The 22,833-nt window shown below is 41.4% G+C and overlaps 1 protein-coding gene across 5 annotated transcripts; it reads right to left on the bottom strand.

Annotated features, from left to right (window-relative positions):
- Positions 1-4,605: 4,605 nt before the first annotated feature.
- Positions 4,606-21,808, bottom strand: LOC131230692 (uncharacterized). 5 transcript variants are annotated; one of them, XR_009164060.1, is made up of 7 exons: positions 21,442-21,808; positions 18,045-18,156; positions 16,554-16,746; positions 15,977-16,129; positions 8,179-8,342; positions 6,403-6,546; positions 4,606-4,807 (listed from the first exon to the last, which is right to left on the bottom strand). XR_009164060.1 is itself a non-coding variant. In XM_058226614.1 (6 exons), exons 3-5 carry the CDS (start codon positions 16,725-16,727, stop codon positions 6,412-6,414), a joined length of 462 nt encoding a protein of 153 aa, XP_058082597.1. In that variant the 5' UTR covers positions 16,728-16,746; positions 18,045-18,156; positions 21,442-21,796; the 3' UTR covers positions 4,606-4,807; positions 6,403-6,411. The 5 variants fall into 5 exon arrangements, 3 of the variants coding, with proteins under 3 accessions (XP_058082597.1, XP_058082598.1, XP_058082599.1); XR_009164061.1 differs by having other exon boundaries at positions 16,554-16,671; positions 21,442-21,806; XM_058226614.1 differs by lacking the exon at positions 8,179-8,342 and having other exon boundaries at positions 21,442-21,796.
- Positions 21,809-22,833: the final 1,025 nt, after the last annotated feature.

The following is a 22,833-nucleotide window of genomic DNA, read 5'->3' as shown; positions in this document are numbered from 1 at the left end:
ACATGCCCCCCTCCCTGTTAAATCTCCTTTCTTTTTTATTTTTTTGCCCTAGTTGACTCGTATTTTTTTGCCATCATTTTATGGTACGATGTTAAAAATGAGGAAGATTTAAATATCAGGTGAACCACACCACAGGAAAACAGTGGTGATTGAACCCCTGCCATTGGAAACTTTCTAAGGCCCACTGTAATTTTTATTTTCCATCCAACCTATTGATTAGGTCACAAATACCTAGATGAAGTGAAAAAATAGATATCATCTTGTTCCAAAACTTGCATGGGCCACGAGAAGTTTTTAACGGTGGGCGATCAATCACCACTGTTCCCGTGCTGTGGTCTGCCTTATATTTGGATCTGCCTCATTTATGGCTTATGCCCAAAAATAATATGGACGGACGGTGTGGATAAAACACATACATCATGGTGGGCCCACAAAGCACCCACCAGTAATCACGTCGGTGCTGACAGGTCAGTATGCAGTCAGCGTCCGTTTTTCAGTTCTGTAAGGGCGGCCCATCATGGTTTGGTAATCAAGAACGTTGATCTACTGTGGCCCACCTTGGATGGAAAATGCCCAGAAAATCTCCTAGATCGAGAGATCCTAGCCACCAATGTTGGGAGATATTCGAGTGGAGCGTAGACGGCGGATGTAGTCGCGACAATTTGAAGGGCTATGATTCTGCAGCCAACGAGATACTTGGCCATGGTCCACCCATCGTGAGAAAAAAACAGTGGTCCGGATTAATGTACGTGGGTCCCACTGGTATGATAGTTCGTCCGACTGTGGACACGTGTCATTTCTCCTCGCGCGAATCGCCCGGACAATTCAAAGATAAGAGACCGCCATTCATCTCCCCTTTCCATTTCAGGCTTAAATGACCAAAATACCCATCACTTACAGTGTCACAGTGCTACTCCTAATCAGGGAAACACTCTACAGTGGTAGTTAACCACCATTTTTATCTGACTGTTTCATGGATCCTGACCTTACAAATGGTAGCATAATGTTTTTAAATTTTCTAGAAACTTCCATTCCACTGTTGATCATGATATTGACGGTCCAGATTGTCCTACATATTTATCACTTGTGACGGTAGTGGTAAACGCACACTCTACAAAGTGGGCCTGGGTGACGCGGATTCCCTACGACAGGCTTTCACATGAAGTTTCTACACTGGGATGTAAGTGGGGCCCACTGTGATGTTTTTGATAAATCCACTCCGTCCATCCGTTTTTCTAGATCATTTTAGGCATGAGACTAAAAAATCAGGAGGATCTAAGACTCAAAGCGGCTACACGAGAGGGAAAGCCTGGGAAAGAGTTTCCTACCTGGGGGGCATGTTGCCACGACGCGGTTTGGCTACAACTCGTCCCAAACACGGACCAGTTAGGTAGTCACGTGACCGCATATGTGACAGGGCTGAAAGTCGGGCTTGGCGGGTTGGGTCAGGTATGTGCTCAACCCTAACGCAACCCAAGGTTCTTATACTTCAACCCTAAGGCAATCAAACACATTCTAGGGTTGGGAATTCTCAACCCAAGCAGGATCGGTCGGGTTAATCAGGTTGATCGAGTGTATGCATGCTAATATTTTCATTATTATATTAGTTTATTATATTTCAATATAAAGCCTATTTTTTATATTTATGATTTTATTAATTATATATATGATTAACCATCATAAAAACTTCATTTTTTTCTTTAAAAAAATAAATTAAAATATAGGACAATTATAATTTATAAGTAACTTATATATTGATCGGGTTCAGGTTGGGTCAAGCAACCTAAGACCTCAATCCGAGCCTAATCCAAGTTTTATCGAGCTGGTGTTTGTGTAGCTCAGGCTTGAAATCGAACCCGATATATCTTGCTCGAGCCCAACCCAATGTCGGGTTGGTCAAGGGTCGGTCGGGTTGAACCCGCCCAACTTTCAGCCCTAATATGTATGTTCATGAGGTACGTTCGGATTTCAGTTTGTGAAAGTGGGGCCCATGGCTCAATGATCAGAAGCATTGATGTAATAGGAATAGTCATGGATTTTCCATGCACCCAAAAATCATCAACAATGGAAGATCCTAACTTGGCCTTCCGAGCTTGAATTTGAACCATTGCTGCATTTTACTCTCTTAAAAGTCTACTTGCTGGGCCACATATTGCAGAATTAGAATTGCTTCTTCCTATTCGCTGGAGTTCCGTGGGGCACACCAAAATGTCTATGATAAATCCACTCCCTCCATCAGTTTCTCTGGCCAATTTTAAGGCATGATCAGGAAAACCACGTAGATCAAAAAAAAAAAACATAAATCGGGTGGTCCTCATAGAGTTTATTCATTATGCTTAGTATCCCTTCCAAGAAATCCACCTGGTAAATTACATGGACAACATGGATATGTCATATACATCATGAATTTGAAATTGTTATTTATCATGAATTTGAAAAATCAAACATGCCCTTAGGTGAAATCCAAACCATCCATAGAGTCACTCCCATTGGGATGAACTGAACACACAAAAATATTGTCCTGATAGAAAACTTCTGTAGCCCTACCAATGTTTCCACCGTTGGTTTTCAATCTCACTTTTTCCTGTGGGCGGGGTGAATTTCTCACAAACATCATGATGGGCCCACCTAGATTTCGACTTCCTGCCCTTGGGTGTCACAGGCGATCAGCAAAAAGAAAAATGAGAGCCAGACCTGAAAGGAGATGGACCCGAACCCGATCGCCTAGATCCAAAAACTGTGATGTAACCTGAACCCGTCAGCTGACAGCCCTAGATACTCTGGCGGACCGTGATGGATGATAAGCAGGCACTTAGAATTTGCATGCAAAGCATACAAATAATTCAGATTATACTATCCTTGATGAATCATGGACCGTAAATTAAGACCATTTGACTATCGGACTGACTTTTTTTTTAGATGGACAGTTAATAATGAAAAGTCCAACTATCCTATTTCTCTAATTTAGAGAATGTGGGAGCAGGAGTGGGTTCCACAATTTAGCCCGTTCAATGCATTCCACTTGTACAATATCCTGAGAACCTGCGTATCAAGTGTCATCCACTGCCGCTGCTTAAATGTGTTTTCTCAACGAATAAATGTTGATACTCCAGCGAAGTATGATATTCTGTGCACATGCAAATATCCATTAAACACATGCCTTACATGTGTCATTATCCAAGCCATTCAAATTGCTCCCCCACTAGATGGGTCAATCTTACATTCTACCTTGAGAAAATAATTATCTTATACACATGGTTTCCATCAAGAGGGCAATTTACGGTCCAGATTATTAATAGACCAATGTAAAAAATTTCAAAAAAAAATAAAAATAGTAAGAGGTTTAAATGTTTAAGACATTGATCAATCTGATATTGAGAACAGAGAACATGCGGCATCTAGCGGGCCACAAGTTCTACTTGGTCACAATCTTCTGTGTGTAGGCAACCGTCCACACCTTTGCACACGTGTCCTGGGTACAAAATCTGAACGGTCCATGTGATACAGCACCCCATGAAACCCTCAAGGCCCAACTTCACCCTGATCCAAAACTCTGGTGGGCCATAGAAAAAGGATAGGAGAAATTAAGGGAGTAAACTATTTACTTTTGATATGGCCTACCAGAGTTTTGGATCAGAGTGACAGTAGGCCCTGGAGGTTTTATGGGGTGCTACATCATGTGAACGGTTCAGATTTTGTGCTCATATCACGTGTGATGATTTTATTTATAGAGAGAATTGTGGGCTTAAGCTCTCGTATCACGTGTGATGATGAAATCCACCCAACCTTTAAGCCACCATATGATAGACCTAGGGCCCGAAAATCAACCCTATCTATGGTTCAAGAGGACCATATGATGCAGATTATTTACATAGAAAGCTCACCCTCTAAATTGTTTCCCTTGATGTGGCCCACTTATATCATGTATGGGCCCACTTTTTGGTTAGAGTGGATTTCTCATATCATGGAAGGCCCTTTAAAAATTAAGGGTAGATATCTCCCCCAATTGTTTCCATTAGTCTAGCATAGGTTGTTTGGGGTGGATTTTGTATTAACATCACGGTGGGGCCCACCCAAGCTGGGAACTATTTTCTCTTGAAATAACTTTTTATCTCCACAACATTTACTAACATTAATTATTCATTAAAAGCTCTTTGAATTACATAGGCATCCAACTAGTTGTGTGTGAGCATATTTTATATATAGATAGAGAGATGCTCACATACAATTAGTAGGACGTCTAACTAGTTGTCGTGTGGGCCCACCATGGTGTTTGCATGACATCTTATCCATTGAGTGTGGTTGTCCCACCATGAAAAATGGGATGCTCCAAAATTCAGGTCAATCCAACTATCGGGTGGGACAAATCATAGAAAACTATGAACAACCACCCCAAAAAATTCTATATTCAAGTGGAATGCATCTAATGGTGGAACGCATGCAAAAACAAAGAAAAAAAACAAAAAAACAGCCCGAAAGGCTGTTACGGGGCGATACAGGACCTTTTTTTTTTTTTCAAGAAGAAGAAGAAGCCATAAATCATAATGGCAAGGGTGGTGGCCATTACAGCTGCCGTTGCTGTTACCGTTACAGAATACCATGAGCTGAGTAACACTGCAACTATATCAGCTCCCTTGGGCACTGGGTTATATGAATAAACATTTCCAAAAACAAACAAAAATGAAAAGGCCGGAGGGTAACCATGGGTGAATCCAAAATCTCCCTCCTCACTCGGTCTGCAACAAGGTCCGCCTCCCTAGCAATCCTTCCAGCCTACCATCATCAAGAGAACGACCTAAAAATGTCCCTGCAATCGAAAATCATGCAATGGCAAGTACCCCACATGGAAGGTGAAGGGCCAAAAATTAGCATCAATGATACTTTTAGTCTCCCTCCATGATGGTTTGATTCATCCCGTTGTGTGTGCAAGTTGGAGAGCAGGCCAAAGTGTGGCAGCTTCTACCCCATCAGGGGAGGAAGAGATTAGGTAGGAAAAGAACGTTACTTTTCCACCTGAATCAAGGCAAGCTGCACTTTGAGTGGACTTGTGATGACACCCTTCCAACAAATATAGAGCAGATAGCTATAACCCAAGGCACATTTATCTTCGCTAAGGGGTTGTTTGGGGTGAGGGATTTGGGGTAGGGATTTGTGAAATTCATAGATTTTAAATCTCCCGTTTGTTTTTTATTGAGGATTGTGATTTAGGACAATTAACCACTTCCTCTAAAAGCTCGAACTGTTAGAGCATGGCGAATCAATTCCTTTATCTCTAAGCCCCACATCTCATATGTTAGGACCTCAGCCGAACCCTCCTAGTGGGCCCCAAATCACATGCGAACCGCCTTACATGAGCCACCCGCCTTACACGGGCTGCCCACCCCGAGTATGCCCTTGCATCCCACAGGTAACCCCACTCAAGCCCAGTGTGAAAATGCCCCTGCATTAGATTGGCAAATAAATTTGTGAATTTTCTAAATCCAACACCTCCGTAAACCCATGGATTTGGGCAAATTCAAATCCCCAAAAAGATTAAAGAATTGGCAAATCCATAAAATGAGATACTATTTTAAAAGGTTAAAAATAATAATAATAAATAAATAAATAAATAATTTATAATATTTTTTTTTTTAAAAACAATTCTTTTGTTCTATTATGTAATAAAAAATAAATAAAAATAATTTAAGACTTGGAAAATCCTTAAAATGAGAGAGACTTTTAGAAGAAAAAAAACAATTCTTTTGCAATATATGCTCTCTCCAAAACCATGGATTTGCAGATTGATTCCCAAAGAGTAGACTTTGAAAAGGCAGGCTTGAAACCCCCTTCCGAGGAAGTGAGTCCAAACAGGCACATCCCACATTCTGCATTCTGTTGGACGCACAAAATGGCTCCATTTCATCGAAATTGGTAATGGAACATTAGGGCTGCAAGTTGGATTCAGGTCAACCTGAACCCGAATGACCGAACCCAAGTTCGGGTCAGGTTTGGTTAGGTTTTTGAGGCTCATGGGTTGGTTAGGTTGGGTGGCGGTTGAGTAATTCGGGTTAGGTTAGGTTGGGTTGGGAAAAATCACGTGTATCTGGGTTGGGTTAAGATCAGTTCAGGTCGGATTAAGTGCCTCAGGTTGGAATTCGGCACCGGATCAAGTTGCAGTTGGGTCCCCTTGAGGTCGGGTCGACCATCAACCCAGCCCAACCCGCCCAAGTTGCACCCTTTATAGAATGTGCGTCTGATTCCTCATTCTGGCATTGATCCAAACATGCCTCATATGGAATTTTCGGTGCATGTGCGTGCGTGCATGCCTGCATTAAAGCCTGCAAGTTAATGCAGGCATGCAGGTGTGTGGAAGCACATTGTGTTTGTGTGCATGCATAGCAGTTACAATAGAATCATTATTACCTTTCATGACTAATCATTCTCCACTGCCTGTTGATCATCTTCCTCTCCGGGCCTCGGAGGGGGAGGCGGCAAGACTTCAACGACAATGCTCACCAACTCTTTCAGCTTATCAGTGTCCAGGCGTGTTTCACAATCCTCAATAATCTGCACATATCATAACCATGACAACAGAAAAATGAATAGAAAGCTTTAAACATTTTTTGAATGGGTACACTCCAGTGGTAGCAGTACTGCCATAAGCTCATGGTGGCACTGGGCAGACATAGGGCCCATGTGATGCATCCAGAACATCCTACCGGTCCATCATATGCATGACCGCCTATTACCAACAGGTCCCGAAAATAAGATCGACCCAAAGTCAGGTGACCCACAACACAGGGAACAAGTTCGGACGGAAAACCCACCATTGATTTGCACCAGTTCCACCTAAGTTGTAAACCATCCTGAGTTTTGACCAGAACCTTCATCCGTGACAGATTTTTTTTTTTTTTTTTCCAGCCTCCCCTCTCGACTTGTTCCCTGTGGTGTGGCCCACTTGATTCATGGATAAAATGTTGGACCCAAGAGGAAACATGCTCTGACCCATCTGATGGACAGGTTGGATGTCATGCATGCATCACGTGGGCCCAACATCTTCCCTGTACCACAGTAGCTAATGGTGGTACTGGTACTGCTGGAGTGCACCGCTTTTTTAATTGTTAACAGCTTTAAACAAATTTAAAGAATGATTTAATCTCCCTATACATCTTTCACTTTTTTGTTTCATTTTGTTTTGTTTTTGTTTTGTTCCAATTCTCATTCTATTGTCAGGCTAGATTCAAACCACCAACAACTCAACATTGTATCACATGACACTCCACCCAGCCTCTTTTTTTTTTTTTCCCCATGGTGTGTAGAGATATTTAAGGTATCAGTTCACCACAAAGGATATTTATCTTCATAGCAGATGGCACTCAAAGAGATGACAGATTTCTCAAGATATCCATCAGCATTTTAACTATATTTTCAAAATCAATAGACAAAATACACAATCCTCAGCCAGGAGAATAGACATTTTTGTTCGGACCAACATTCCTTCTATAGGAACACACCACCTTCTAGTGACCTAAACACAGCCAGATAGCCTGCAGATGGACCTTTTTTTTTTTTTGAAAGATGAATATTATCACGGCCAAACAGCCAAAAAGGAAAACGAAACAAGACGAAAACTGGAAAGAGAGAAGAAAACACAGAGAAAATACAAACCCACACCCAAGACCAAACAAAAGCACCCAAAGAAACAGAATCTATACGGATCCCACCCAAAAGAGCCCCGTCTGCAGATGGACGGTTAAAAGAAGATATATCCAAAAATCCGTAATAAATGAAATGAGACCACGAAGAGTATCATTTCGATGGAGGTGTGCTCCAGTGGTACCAGTATCACCGTAAGCTTATGGTGGTACCGGGTGGATGTGGGGCCCATGTGATGTATGAAGGACATCCAAATCCATCCATCAGATGTCTGACCTCATGTTAAACTCATGTATAAAAAAATCAGCCTGATCCAGCACAAAGGTGGGCCACAGAACAGGAAACAATATAGAAGAGCCCACCATTGATTTGCACTGAGGCCCACCTGAGTTGAAAAACAGCCTGATTTTTTGACTGACCATTCATCCAGGCCAGATGAGGCGTATGAATGTCCTGGAATGCATATACACTGAAAGGTGGGGCCATCTATTCAAATCAACGGTAGGTGTTTACTCTCAACATGTTTCGTGTGGTGTGGCCTACCTATGTTTTGGATTTGGCTCATTTTTTGGTGCTGGGTGTAAACTGTGATCATGCATTGGATCAGATGGGTTGGATGTCCTGAATGCATGCATCAGGTGAGCCCCCCTTCTGTCCTTACCACCATAGCTTATGGTGGTACCGGTACTGCTGGAGCCCACACCTTTCTGATGAAGAGAAGGTTAAGAATGAACATAGAGAGGAACAATAGAAACCAATACATTCATCAAAAAAGAAAAAGAAGAAAACCAGAACAAAAAAAAAAAGAAGAAAAAGAGTGGATACACGATAGAAACCAAAACCTATAATAAATCAATGTTGGTGCTTCAAAGGTACCGTAGGCTCCAGAAGCGTCAAGACATACATTGGTCCAATGTGCCTAGTCTGTACAAGCACAGCCCATGGTTCAGTGATCTAGAACATTGATCTGATACACCAGATGGTAGATGGGCGATGTCCAAAATATCTTCGAAATTGGAAGATCTTAACCATCCAATCTTTGGTCTTTCTCCATGCTGTTGCTGTATTTCTTAACTGTCTACTTGTAGGTCACTGATTGAAGGTTTAGAATCTTCTAACATAAGAGATTTTTGCAGCATCTCAACCCACAGTGGGGACCATTGATCTGATGGTCTGGATCACCAAACCATGTGCACCACTTGCATGGAAGCGTCAGGATACTACACGTCTTGGTGCATCAAGATGAGGAAGTAGCCCTCAAACTGCAGTTATATTCCTTTATAAATCCAACTTAAAAGTAACATAATTGTGATTTGGAGTGAAATCCCTTAACATGAATGTGACAAAGGTGATAACAGTCTGTCAATAGCACATTCAAGTGCACCCAAGTCTCCTAAAATGCAATAACAAAAGCCATACAAATAGTTCAGCTGATGCCAAGTTCAGTAAACTTGTAATATGATGATTAAAAGTTAAGAATCTGCCATGTTTACCTAAAGCATCAAACCCCCTATTTTTTCCCGTTCCAAATTCAGGGGATCCAGATTATGGATCATTTGTGATTCAGATCACTATTTTTAGTGACCTGAAATTATGATTCTATACTGTTACTGTTGATTAAGTTATAATCCAAATGTATATCTACAACGTAGAGATTCATTCAGCAGCATGCATATAATACTATGCATTGGGGATCTATAATAATAACATTCATCATTTCATACGTAAGTTGCAATATGAATTCAAATATAGAAGTATATTGCATACAATGTGTATGTATAGGAGCGACCAACATGATCCTACCCCTAAAATACCATGTAATGGTGGTAATTTACCGTGTACCTGTTCCCATACCATGTACCATAGCAACCCATGATTCAGGTAACCTTGATCCGGGTTATGGGTCATTTGCGATCTGGATCACTATTTTTGGCGACCTGAAATTATGGTTCTATACTCTTACAATTGATTTTGTAATCCAAATGTATATCTGCAATGTAGAGATTTATACTTCTATCCATTCAGTAGCATGCATATAATACTATGCATAGAAAGAAACAAAAGGAAACAGCACAACTACCAACCCAACAGGAATTGGTACAAATTACCCGAACCTGACACCCATTCTTTAACTAAAGTTTTAGCTCCCCTAAAAGCGTATATCTCTTCCCCCTTCTTATTCTCGAAACATTGACCATTCCTTTCTAACCATAACGCCCATAACCCCGCTAAACAGCTCAGCCTCTGGCGATCAATTATCAAGGGCAAATACGACAGCACTTCTGACGGCTGGATGGAGAAAGACTTACCTACTCACAAAGTCACTCATATATGGCAAGAAATTATGAAAATGAAAAGGGAAGTTACCCCTAACATTGGCTTCCTGCTTGGCAATGGTGCTAAAATCAAATTTTGGGATGATATTTGGATTGGAAATCAGAAGCTTAAATTCAGGTTCCCTCTTTCCCATCGGATCGCCACATCCAAAAATGCTCATGTTGCTGATTTTCTTTACAAATCCGGGGGGAATATTGTTTGGAATGTGTCTTGCAGAAGAAGACTTAAAGATTGGGAACTCTCGGATTACACAGGGCTCCTGGAATGTCTTTATTCTACAAATCCTTATCTTTTCTCTGAAGATGAGTTGTATTGGAAACCGGAAAAGACGTCCCTTTTTTCAGTTCGCTCCCTCTACAATTAGCTACACAAGAAGGAAGCAGACCCGAAATACAATTTTTCTTTCATATGGAAATACGATGCCCCTCCAAAAATTCTTGCGTTTGGTTGGCTGGCAAGGAAAAAGAAAATTCTAAATATAGACAACCTAAGAAAGAAAGGTATGGTCCTTCCCAATATCTGTCTTTGCTGTATGCGCTCAGAAGAATCTGTTGATCACCTTCTGCTTCACTGCCAGTTCGTCCAATCCATCTGGGCCGAGATCTTGATCAGCTTTAATCTATCTTGGTGTTTTCCGGGAGAGGTAAACCAGTTCCTCCTTGCTTGGCATGGGATGCATTTTGGTAAGACGAAAACCACCATCTGGAGGATGGTGGTCCTTGCTGTCTGGTGGTCAATTTGGGGGGAAAGAAATAACAAATGTTTCAGGAATTTATCCAATTCGGTCGGGACTATGACGACGTTGGTCAAACGTCTTATCATTAGTTGGGCTTCAAATGTTAAGGACCTGTCGGGTTTTGATTTCTTCTTTTTAGGCGTGTAATTAGAGGTTTGCTTTCTCAGCAGCCTCTCTTTTGTTTCTTTCTTTCTTTAATGAAATCCTTTCATCTTTCAAAAAAAAAACAACTTAGCCTCCAAATCATTTTCTTTGTTTTTTCCTAAACCCCCTCCGTGCCATGATAGAAGAAAATTATCTATAGAGCCCAGAAGCACCCAAAGCACCCCGAACAGTCGGGGAAAAAAGAACCCACACCTCCCTAGAGAAACAATAATGAATGAACATGTGATTCACTGATTCCGAATACTGATTCTGAATCCTGAAAATAGAGAAGGCATACATTCGGAAGAACCAAATTTCTCTTGCAGATATTATCGATAGTTAGCACCTTGTTCCTACCAACAAGCAAACAAAAGCCACTACCTTCAATGGAGCACCATATTGCAAAACATGTCATCAGAGATATCTCTTCGTTTTCCCCATCTTCGTTTAGGACCTGATACAATGACTGAACTGAAAAATTCCCCGATTCACTGATTACTTGTCATTCATTAATATTGAAGTTTATGTAAAGTATGTATAGAATTACCGAAAAACCCAGGGCCACCATCGTTGTTGTTATTGATATTCCTAAGCATACACCTTTTTAGGCCTATCTGAACTGCAAACCCTGTTACACCATCCACTCGGCAAACTAGGCACTAAAACTCCGACTCAATGAAAAATTATCTGAAAAAGCAGGCTTGAAAACCCCTAGTGCAGAAACCCCCTTTTTTGCAAGTGTGTACAAACAGGACCTTAGGGCCCGTTTGGATGCACTTCCTCAAAGGGGGCTTTCCGAAAAGAGAGGTTTCAAGATTGCTTTCAACTCGGCAAAAACCAATCAGATTGGTTTCTGTTGAGTCAGAACCTTAGGCCTATTTTGTTGAGCAGGGAGATGAAGGAGGTTTGCAAGGTGAATCCAAACACATGAGATAAACTGCCATTTAAATTGAAACAGATTTTAGGCCTCAAACGGCCTTTCAGATGATGCATCCAAACAGGCCCTTAAACTCTCTATAGAAGCAAGTTTCAGGCTAGTTTAGTCCTCCTCAAGATTATGGCCCCCTATTCTATATGGGCACCTAAACTCTCTATAGAAGCAAGTTTTTCAGGCCAGTTTGAAAGTCCTCAAGATTATGACCCCCCATTCACTACTGAAACCAGGAGTGGAACCATCACTTTTCAAGGCAGGCTAGCAGGGTCCTTGCTTCCGGCCAATGGGGAATTACCAACTTTTCCCCCAACTAGTTTTTAGGTCAAATGGAAAATCATCATCATCTAAGCCTTATCCCGGTTAACTGGGGTCGGCTATATGAATCCCGTTCCACCATTCCACTGATGGGGACATCACGCATGCACGCACACGCACGCCGCCCCCCTACGCACGTACGCAAAGAGAAGGAGGGCCCCACCGCTGATCTGGATTGATGACGAAGTCCAGGGAGGGCCTCCTAGTTAGAAGACGGAGTTTTGGTTCGTTGGAGTGGGCCCGAGAGTCAAGTAAAGTCCATCATGGGATCTCATGATCGTGGCCGACTAATCTGATTAATCTCATATTTTAGGTTTTGCTTATTAATATTATTTAGAATACCATAGACGGTTTAGATTTCTTTGATTAGTTTTTATTTTTGTTTACTTCATCGCCAAGTAATAGGTTGTGCACATGGCACGAGTTTTGGGGTATAGGATTTTCTTATAGATAGGCACCCCTTGTAGTTTTTTGATTCATTGAAGTTTAATAAAAAAATTCCTACGTTTTTTCTACTCCTCTGAGTTCCCGAGTTGTGGAACATGCAATTGGGTGCGAAGCCCTCCCTTCATCGAAGGTCTAACTACCATGGTGCGAAGCCACATCTATCTCGATCTGCCCCTACCCACTATCATCCATATTTTTCACCTTCTACACCCATCATAGCTTCGAATCCGTCATCTTTTGCAGCAGTTCTCCCAACAGCCGATTTTCAGAATCTGGCCCTGCAGGAGGGCCGAAACTTCGGCGGAGCACCATGCACAGACCGCGCATCCGATCGACACGAAACTCGAGAATTTTGAAGCCCTCCTCTGGCCGACCAGAGCCAAGGAAGCGCTTTCCGCATTCGGCACCCCCTCGCCCCTGCGCACGTGTGACAGGCCTGACCCGCTGTCCGCGTGCGGGGACTGTCTCCAGGTTTAGATTTCTTGCCTATTTTATTCCTCTCATACCTATTCTCCTTAACCCTAACCCTAGATTGCATTACTTTCAATTTATTTGCCCATTTTCTAATCCTAGGGTTCTCTGAACTGAAATTGGTGAATCCCTTGGATTAGGGACCGATTGTTGTGCATGTGTGGATGAGTTTTACTTCCCTTTGAGTATCGTTTGGCTTATAATTTCTATTGTTCCAGCCCTAACGTGTGTAGGCTTGGACACGCACAGATTCCCCTTGCTCGAATGTTTGAACTTTTGTCTGGAATGTGAAAATTTTATGTGAATGTTTCTAAATTAGTTTGATCTAAAGCCTGAGATATTGCATATCATAGTTAATTTTCATGTCCTGCATCATCCACTATCAAGATTATGTAAAAGGGCAATTTTTTGTTGTTGCCGATCAAAATACACAAAAGGTGATGATATGAGGTTGAAGAGGTGATCCACGATGTGCCAACGAGGCATGAAGTGCAAGATCTTGGTCATTCGTCAGGTTGGACCCACTATAAACGTGCCCTAGTCAGAAAATGCAGTCCACTTACCAGGCAATTTACAGGTGCACATTAAATATAGATAGTAGGTCATTATTTTTAAACCATCAGTTTATCACATACTCATGTTGCCAACCTGATGATTGGACCACATGATTTTTGGTCATCGGACTGTTGACCATGGGCCCCACCTGATGAATAGCCCTGATGTTGCACATATATGCCACATTGTTGCAAATGCTACAAATCACCTCATCAATCTCTCTATGGGCAACTCAACTTCGCATTTCTCAATAGAATAACCATGATGGGACCACTATATGAATTTAAATGTAAGAAATTGAATAAAAGAAATATACAAAAATACAGTGTTGTTGTTTGCCATCTCTAAAACCCAAGTTTTTTTTAGTTTTTTTTTTTTTTAAGATGAAAGGATTTCATTAAAGAAAGAAACAAACAAAAAAACTGTTGCTGAGAAAGCAGACCTCTAATTACACACCTAAAAAGAAGAAATCAAAACCCGACAGGTCCTTAACATTTGAAGCCCAACCGATGATAAGACATTTGACCAACGTCGCCACAGTCCCGGCCGAATTGGATAAATTCCTGAAACATCTGTTGTTTCTTTCCCTCCAAACTGACCACCAGACAGCAAGGACCGCCATCCTCCAGATGGTGGTTTTCGTCTTACCAAAATGCATCCCATGCCAAGCAAGGAGGAACTAGTTTACCTCTCCCGGAAAACACCAAGATAGATTAAAGCTAATCAAGATCTTAGCCCAGATGGATTGGACGAACTGGCAGTGAAGCAGAAGGTGATCAACAGATTCTTCCGAGCGCATACAGCAAAGACAGATATTGGGGAGGACCATACCTTTCTTCCTTAGGTTGTCTATAGTTAGAATTTTCTTTTTCCCTGCCAGCCAACCAAACGCAAGAATTTTTGGAGGGGCATCGTATTTCCATATGAAAGAAAAATTGTATTTTGGGTCTGCTTCCTTCTTGTGCAGCTGATTGTAGAGGGAGCGAACTGAAAAAAAGGGACATCTTTTCCAGTTTCCAATACAACTCATCTTTAGAGGAAAGAGAAGGATTTGTAGAATAGAGACATTCCAGGAGCCCTGTGTAATCCGAGACATTCCAGGAGCCCTGTGTAATCCAAGGATTAAAAACTCGCCTGAACCAGCAGATTAGACCAAGTTCAGCTGACATCAAAACTACCCCTGAAACTGAAACCAGCAAACATGAATAGCTAAGAATTAGTCCAGATCTAGTCCATTTTGAGCAAGTCCATGTGTAACCCACCCATAGTCTCAGACATTGAGACTAGGTTTCTGTCCGTTTCGACAAGGTCACATGCATGAGACTTTGTGCATGCATGATAATTATGGATTGTGATTTGATAATAATATGATATCTATTAATCATCTCTGTCTGTTGGTACTTTCCTATCATTTCTTGTTCTGCTTCTGGGATTTTTCCTTTCATCTTTCTTTTCCTATTTGTTTGTTTCAAGAAAGATACTGATCATTCCAATTCTTTCTTTTTCTATTGATTCTTTCCTGATCAAGATGGATCCATGGATCTATGTGTCTATATAGATCTTGTTCATGGATTAATAATCATGTTCTTTGTTGGACTATGAGAAGTTCTTCTCATGTGAGTCAATTTCAACAAATCATAACAGCTTCGGAGCTGGGTGAGTCGCCTTTTGAAACCTAGAGAAGTTCATGGATTGATAATCATGTTCTTTGTTGGACTATGAGAAGTTCTCTCTTGTGAGTCAATTTCAACAAATCATAACAGCTTCAGAGCTGGGTGAGTCACCTTTTGAAACCTAGATCTAAAACCTTTCTAGTACCTTAATGCTCATGCTAAAACCACAACTCACCTAAATCTGAGTAACAAAGTTTTAAGGATTTATTTGGGGGGAAACACAGAAGCCTTCCCATTTCACATCATTACAGAAGCATGTGGACCCCATCAACAATTCAGCATCTTCCATGGCTAATGAAATTTTATTTCAAAGAAACGGCAGAGAGATCCAAAAACACAACTACAAGGGGGGGGGGGGAAGAGAATCCCCAATAAGAGATGAAAAGCAACACACCCAGGCTGCCTTCTAAGAGGAGTGCCTCACAGATCTCCTGAACAAAATGAACGGGAATCCCTCTGTTTCTTGCCAAAGTGGGCCCTAGCCCCTAAGAGAACATCAACATGAACAGGATTTTTTAACTGCAAATGCAGCTATCAAGGTTCACGGTTAATTGGAACTAGAAACCAAAAGACTGGCATTAACCATGATGCTTGCAGTCTGCAGACTAAAAAAGAGTTACCATCTGTATACTCGAAACAGCATATAGGGAACCAAATACAGAATGCAAATTGCTTTATGTTTCAAAAAAAACAAAAATGTAAATAAAGAATCTATTGAAATGAAATTACCGGAAAGATTTGGGGCTCCGATGATGGCCTCATGTTGATAATATTAAGCTTCTCAGCTCTTGCGAGATTGTACTTTTCAGATCTTTTCAAGAACTCATTGATGATTTCCCTTGTTTGATTGCAAGCAGCGCTGTTTACTAGGTAATTGAAAACCTATACACGAAACCAAGAAAAGCACGTACATGATATTCAAGAACATCATTGAACCTGTATGCACAGCGCCATGCTTCTCATAAACAATGTCTAATAGCAAGAGGATTGCAAATTGAGAACTCACGAGGCTGCATGAGAACACGTGCCAAAATATAAACAATATCCAGACTGGTCAGCTGACGGCCTCGCATATAAGGGCCATGAACCAAAAACCAGGTTGGTCAAAAACTCAACCACCTTATATGGGGATAAAAACAACCACTAGCCACTTTGGCACCTGTTCTGAATCTTCTGATTGATTGTCTGGCCAGATTTATGGGCATGGACCAAATATGGTGGGGGCAAGCAAATGATGAGTCTAGATCTTGTGTTTGGTTGCCACGTGTTCATATGGGAACTCCTGTACAATTTTCACTATGGGTACCTTGCATTCAGATGGAGATACAGCACCAAGAGCTCCCAAAGGATCACTTGTTGCCCCTCTAGATCGTAAAAGGTCGAGGACTTCAAAATTTGTAAGCGCCCCGGCTTTGGCTTCTTTTCTACATGTCAAAGTTACAACCATCATGCATTCATTACATTGCACGCATGTGTGCATCAAGATAATTCTTTATGGCCTACAGATAAATAGGAATTTTGAAATAAAAATCCCATGAAGATAAGCAACTTGTAGTTGGGGCTTGCTCCAATGGTGCCGGGAATATGTGGGATCCACATGATGTTTTCAGGGAATTCAACCTGTCCACATGAAGTGTCACCTCAGAAAACCCATTTGACCCAAAACACAGCCTGATCAAAAACTAAGGTAGGTCCCAGCAGAGGGGACAAGCTGGGAGGCAGTGCTCACCCTTAATTTTGCAAGATCCCGCCGGAGTCACAAAATAACCTTAATTTTGTCCTGACCATTCATCTGGACTGGATGAAGGGTCTGAACAGCCTTTATTATATATACGTAACACAGTGGACCCCCACTCTAATCAATTGTGGGTGTTCCCTCTCAAAATGTTCGTCTGAACAGCCTTTATTATATATACACAACACGGTGGACCCCACCCTAATCAATAGTGGGTGTTCCTTCTCAATATGTTCCCTGTGCTGTGGCCCGTATGAGTTTTGGATTGGGGTGATTTTTGGGCTCTTGGGATTTGCTGAGTTGTAGCATCTTATGGATGGGTTTTGCTCCTGATTGCATTTACATTTCTCTCAAGTTCCCTGAAAGGAACTTAACTGCAATGTGAGGCCTACTTACACATTCTATGAAAGATTGTTATTTTCATCATTTCCTCTTGATAAAACTGAGGTTGTAATTCAATTCACTTGTGCACCAAGATGCAGCCTAAAGGCCATCATGAATCACCAAAGAGTAGGTACATATTCCATATAGAAAAATGCTCTAGTGCTCTCAGAGCACTATAAGTTATAGTGCTCCTAGTTGAATTGGTTCTAAGATGGTCCAATTGATCGATTTGGACTATTCATTAACTACAGAATGCATTTCATAGGTTACTATACAAAAATAGTACTGACCAGATTATCCAGTCCATCTTTGATTTGGCCTTATTTTCCACAACCATCCATTTTCGTAGCCATGAAGGGACTTAGAATTGCCCTAACAAAAAGATGGATCAAATTGTTAATTGGACCTATTTTTGTGAATCATCCATATTAAAGACCATTGATCAAATGGTTCATATTTGTCAGATCAGTGAGATATTTCCATCGTGGCCTACAAAATGTGTGCAGAACCTAATGAACAGTCAATATTAATGGATTGCACTGTTTGTCCCACTGCAACTAGGAGCACCAAAACTTATAGTTCTCTGAGAGCACTGGAGAAGCTCTCTTCCATAAAAGTTAACAAAGAAATAAATAATTGATGAGTTCAAAGAAGCCAATATTATGTGTCAATGCATACATTTTCATCCTCGGAGAATTTGGAGCGCCAAAATCAAACTGCAACAAGATTAATGTCTCTAGATATTACTCCCCAACTCAATCAAACTGTTAGCTGAATTCACATACGCTACCTAAAAGAGGGGGAAATTTTGTTAGAGACATGAAACAGTAGTATGGGTCAAAATATTGGCCAATATACATCATACGTCGGCCGATGTATATCGTATCAGTATTTTGGGAAAACCCCACAATGCACATTCCATATGTATTGCCAATACATGCCTAAATTGGTTGGAATTCACAATGAAACGATTGATGCATAGTCCACATCAGCCGATATGCATCAGCCTTTGCATATTGGCCAATATGTATCAGTCTAGGAGCTGGACGATATGTAGGGGTGGCAACTGGGCAGGTTTGGGCCACATCAGGCTAGGCTAGGCTTAGCCTGGGCCTAGCATAACAAGGCCCGAGCAAGTCCCTCCCCCAAAAAAAGGAGGGGGCCTCATCCTAACCCAGCATGGCCATTTTTTCCAAGGTATTAGAATAGGATGGTCATTTCCTTCCATGCTTCTTCCTCCCCTTCTTGTCCGACTCATACCCAGTGTTTTAAATAATGCGTAGCATTCAGCCCTCAAAAGTGTGTAGCGTAAGCCACACGATACTTCTATTTTTTAATTAAAATAATAGAAAACAATTATAAATAGTAAGAATAAATATAAAAAAACAACAACAAATTCAAAAAAAAAAAAGCCTAAAAATGCTTCATTTTTTTCATATAAAAGCATGTTCAAAACAAGTTTTTTTTTTTTTTTTGAAAAGTGACGATTCTAAATTGATAAGAGGAACTGATTACAAAAGAAGTGGGAAATCAGCCCGCTGAGATAGCGAGCAGATTACCCACATAAAAAAGACAAATTACAACCCTTTAGAGAAGCAACATTAGAGGCCCATTCCACCAAGAGAAATTTCACCCTATTGACTAGAAAATCTGCCGAGTTTGAAATATCTCTGAAGCATCTCCCATTTCTTTCTTCCCAAACTGTCCACCAAAATGGCGAGAAGGGACATTCTCCAAATCTCCTTTCTTTGGTTTCCTAAATCAGTACCTTGCGACGCTGAGAGCAAACTCTCAGTGGAATCAAAGAAAGACCAAAGAATACCAAAAAGAGGGAGGATAGCTGCCCATATATAGCTGACGAGCGGGCAGTGAACAAAAAGATGATGAACAGATTCTGCGTTAGCCATGCAACACAAACAAACATTGGTGAGAACCATGCCCCTTTTCCTTAAGTTATTGATTGTCAGGACCTTCTTCATTGCAACTAGCCACCCAAACACTGCTATCTTGGGAGGAGCTTTGAAATTCCAAATTCATTCTATCAGATTTACACAATTGACAGAAGAGGCAGTTCCCAGAAATCAGTATAGGGATTTAACTGAAAAATGACCAGCTTTGTCAAGATTCCAAATCAGAGAATCTTCCTTTAGGTGATTTGGCTTGCAAATGTTCAAACGATTAAGAAGGGCCATATAATCTTCAATCTCCCAATCCTAGAGATCTCTTCTACACACAATATTCCAGACAATTTCTTCCCCTATCACTGAGAAACAGTCCACCACTTTGCTATTACGATTCAAAGCTAACCGAAATATGCTTGGATAAGCTTCTTTGAGAGTAGCTTCTCCCAACCACAAATCTTCCCAGAAATGGATCTTTTTGCCATCTCCCAACGCAAAACCAATACCCTTAAGGACCCTATTTTTGATAGAAGTCACATCTCTCCATAAAACAGAAGCTTTGTACCGCAATGAATACTTTGTCCACCATCCACCCTCTGAATACCCATATGTGCTTTTAATTAAGGAATTCCACGAAGTCTCATTCTCGGTCCCAAGCCTCCATATCCATTTTCCTAAGAGGGCACGATTCATTATTTTAAGATCCTTTACCCCTGCTCCACCTTCATTCCTCCCTTTGCAAACTTCTTTCCAATCTACCAAATGGAATTTCTTTTTCTCTTCTTTCCCTTGCCATAGGAAGTCTTGTCTGAGTCTTTCTCGAATTGAAAGGATCGAAGCCGGACACTTGAAAAGGGACAAAGTATAAAGGTAAATTCAAGAGCGCCGCTTTGATCAAAGTGAGTCGCCCACCCAAGGATAGATATCTGCATTTCCATCTTGCAAGATATTTCTCGAATCTATTAATGACCTTGTCCCATAGCGATAATGGGGGCTTACCGATACATAGTGGGAGGCCCACAAATGTAGTAGGAAAGCTGCCCATAGGACAATCAAAGAAGTTAGCAAACTCCCGTAGTTCGTTGTCCTCCATATTCACTCCGAACATCTTAGACTTGCCCCGGTTAACTTTCAAGCCCGATACTGCTTCAAAACATCTGATAGTAATGCAAAGATTACTCACTTTCTCTTGGTCATCTGCAAACTGAATGTGAGAGATGACTATATTCATTCCTTTCACTTTAAGCCCATTGATAACACCTTCTTTCTGACCTTTTTTAGCATTCTAGATAGGGCTTGACCAACAATAAGAAATAGAAAGGGAGATATTGGATCACCTTGACGAAGACCCCTTGAGCTACTGAAGAAGCCTTTGGGGGACCCATTAAGAAGAATCGAGAAATAAGCAGAGCCTACGCATTCCTTCATCCATGCTCTCCACTTGACCCCAAATCCCATACGCTGAAGCATATACTATAAGAAGCCCCAATCGACGTGATCATACGCCTTCTCAAGATCTAGTTTGCATATAAGTCCTCTGGCACCGGATTTGCTGCTCGAGTCCAAACATTTGAAAGCAATGAGAGCACTAGCAATGATTTGTCTACCCGATAAAAAGGCACTCTGATTGTCGGCTATAATCTTTACCATCACCCCTCGCAATCTGGAAGCCAGAACCTTAGCCAATATCTTATAAGGCCCCCCAAGTAAGTAATTATCACTTATCAAAAGCCATCTATTTATATTTAAACCAATTGTTGCATGGTGGCCCACATGATGGTTTGATCAACCATAGAAACAATAGATAGCCACAACATAGAAAACAAAACCACCACCATCATCACGTGGACACTTGCACACTACATTACATGCGATAACCACTACACACTACACAAATGGTTGTAGAACAAGCTTATTCAACAATATTGCACAATACCAACCCCCAAAATGGAAAAAATAATAATAATAATAAATCAAAAGACACTCTAAATCAATCACAATAAAATAAAAGTTATTAATTAAGATAATCAAAATCAACAGACGGCCAGCACTCTGGTCGAAATAAAAGGTGTGGCCCGCCTGACCAGTGGATCGGTCGGATTTCCACATAGGGTGATCTTCATGGTGTGGCCCACCTTTTGGCGGGAGAAAGGGACGGAGCATGGGAAGCATACCTTTTCTGTAAAAGATAGAAGACGGAATACCCTTAATCCAAGAGGAATCTGGCCCTCAAAACCCTAAAACCCTACCAGACGTGAGAGCGAGAGAGATAGAGGTGGGGACGAGGCCGTGTGGGCTGGTCCCGTTGTTCGGTATTTATAAGACGAGAATGGCATCCGGTTCGGCGAATATGCCGGCGAAAATATAGCGGTTTGGCCGGAGGTTATGATGGGAGGAAGTTAGGAAAAAATCAGAACTTGAAATTTGAAAGAGAGGGTTAAGAAGATTTCGGCGCCTAAAAGACGAGAGATATGAAGGTGGTGGCGTGAGTCGGAGTTTGGAAGATGAGAGGGAGACGGGACACGGATTAGCTACTGACTGACGACAACGGATTGGCTACTCCCCCTGCCACCAGCCCCATGGCTGGTGGTCAGTGCTCTGTGGGCCCCACCATGATGTATGTGTTGCATCCATTCCGTTCATCCATTTTTACAGATAATTTTAGTTTTGGACCAAAAAATTAGAGGGATATAAATATCAGGTGGACCACACCACAGGAAAACAATAGTGATTGGATATCCACCATTAAAATCCTCCTAAGGCCCACTGTACTGTTTATTTGACATCCAATATGTTGATTAGGTCATACGGACCCATACGAAGGGAAAAAATAAATATCAACTCGATCCAAAAATTCTATGACCCAAAACGTTTTTAATGGTCAACGTTCATTCAACACTGTTTTCTGTAATGTGGTCCACTTGAGACTTCAATATACCATCAGCCATTGTCTGGTGGTAGGGGGAGTAGCCAATCCGTTTCCCGAGACTCGTCACTGTAGTGACGTCACCAAGTTTTATGGGCCCAACGTGATGTATGTTTTGTGTCCACCCCGTTCATCCATTTTGAGATATTATATTTGGGCATGATCCAAAGAATTAGTCAGATTCAAAGCTCGGGAGGACCCCACCATAGAAAACAGTGGGGAGAGTGACGTCACCGCACTTCGTTATGCCCACCACGATCCATGTTTTGTATGCAGGCCGCCCATCCATTTGGAGATGCCATTTATGGCATGTGCGAAAGAATAGGGCAGATTAAAAGCTCCAGTGAAACAGTGGGGACAGTGATGCCCACCACCGTTGAAACCTTATTAGGGCCCGGCATGATGTTTTTTTTAAGATCCAACCTGTTTATACGTTAACCCAGAGGGAAAACGCAAATATCATATTCATCAAAAACTTCTAGTCCTAAGTTTTTAAGAGTAGTGGTTCAATCCCTAGCGTTTTCTAATTTTGTCTCGTGCCTTAAAATGATTTCTATGAATTGAGGGATTGTATGGATACAACACATACATTATAGTGGGCCCACCAAATGTGGCGACATCACTTCAGTAGTGTGTCTGG

This window comes from Magnolia sinica, chromosome 17 (assembly GCF_029962835.1).
Source record: "Magnolia sinica isolate HGM2019 chromosome 17, MsV1, whole genome shotgun sequence".
NCBI lineage: Eukaryota > Viridiplantae > Streptophyta > Magnoliopsida > Magnoliales > Magnoliaceae > Magnolia > Magnolia sinica.
This window is presented reverse-complemented; position numbering and strand designations above follow the sequence as displayed.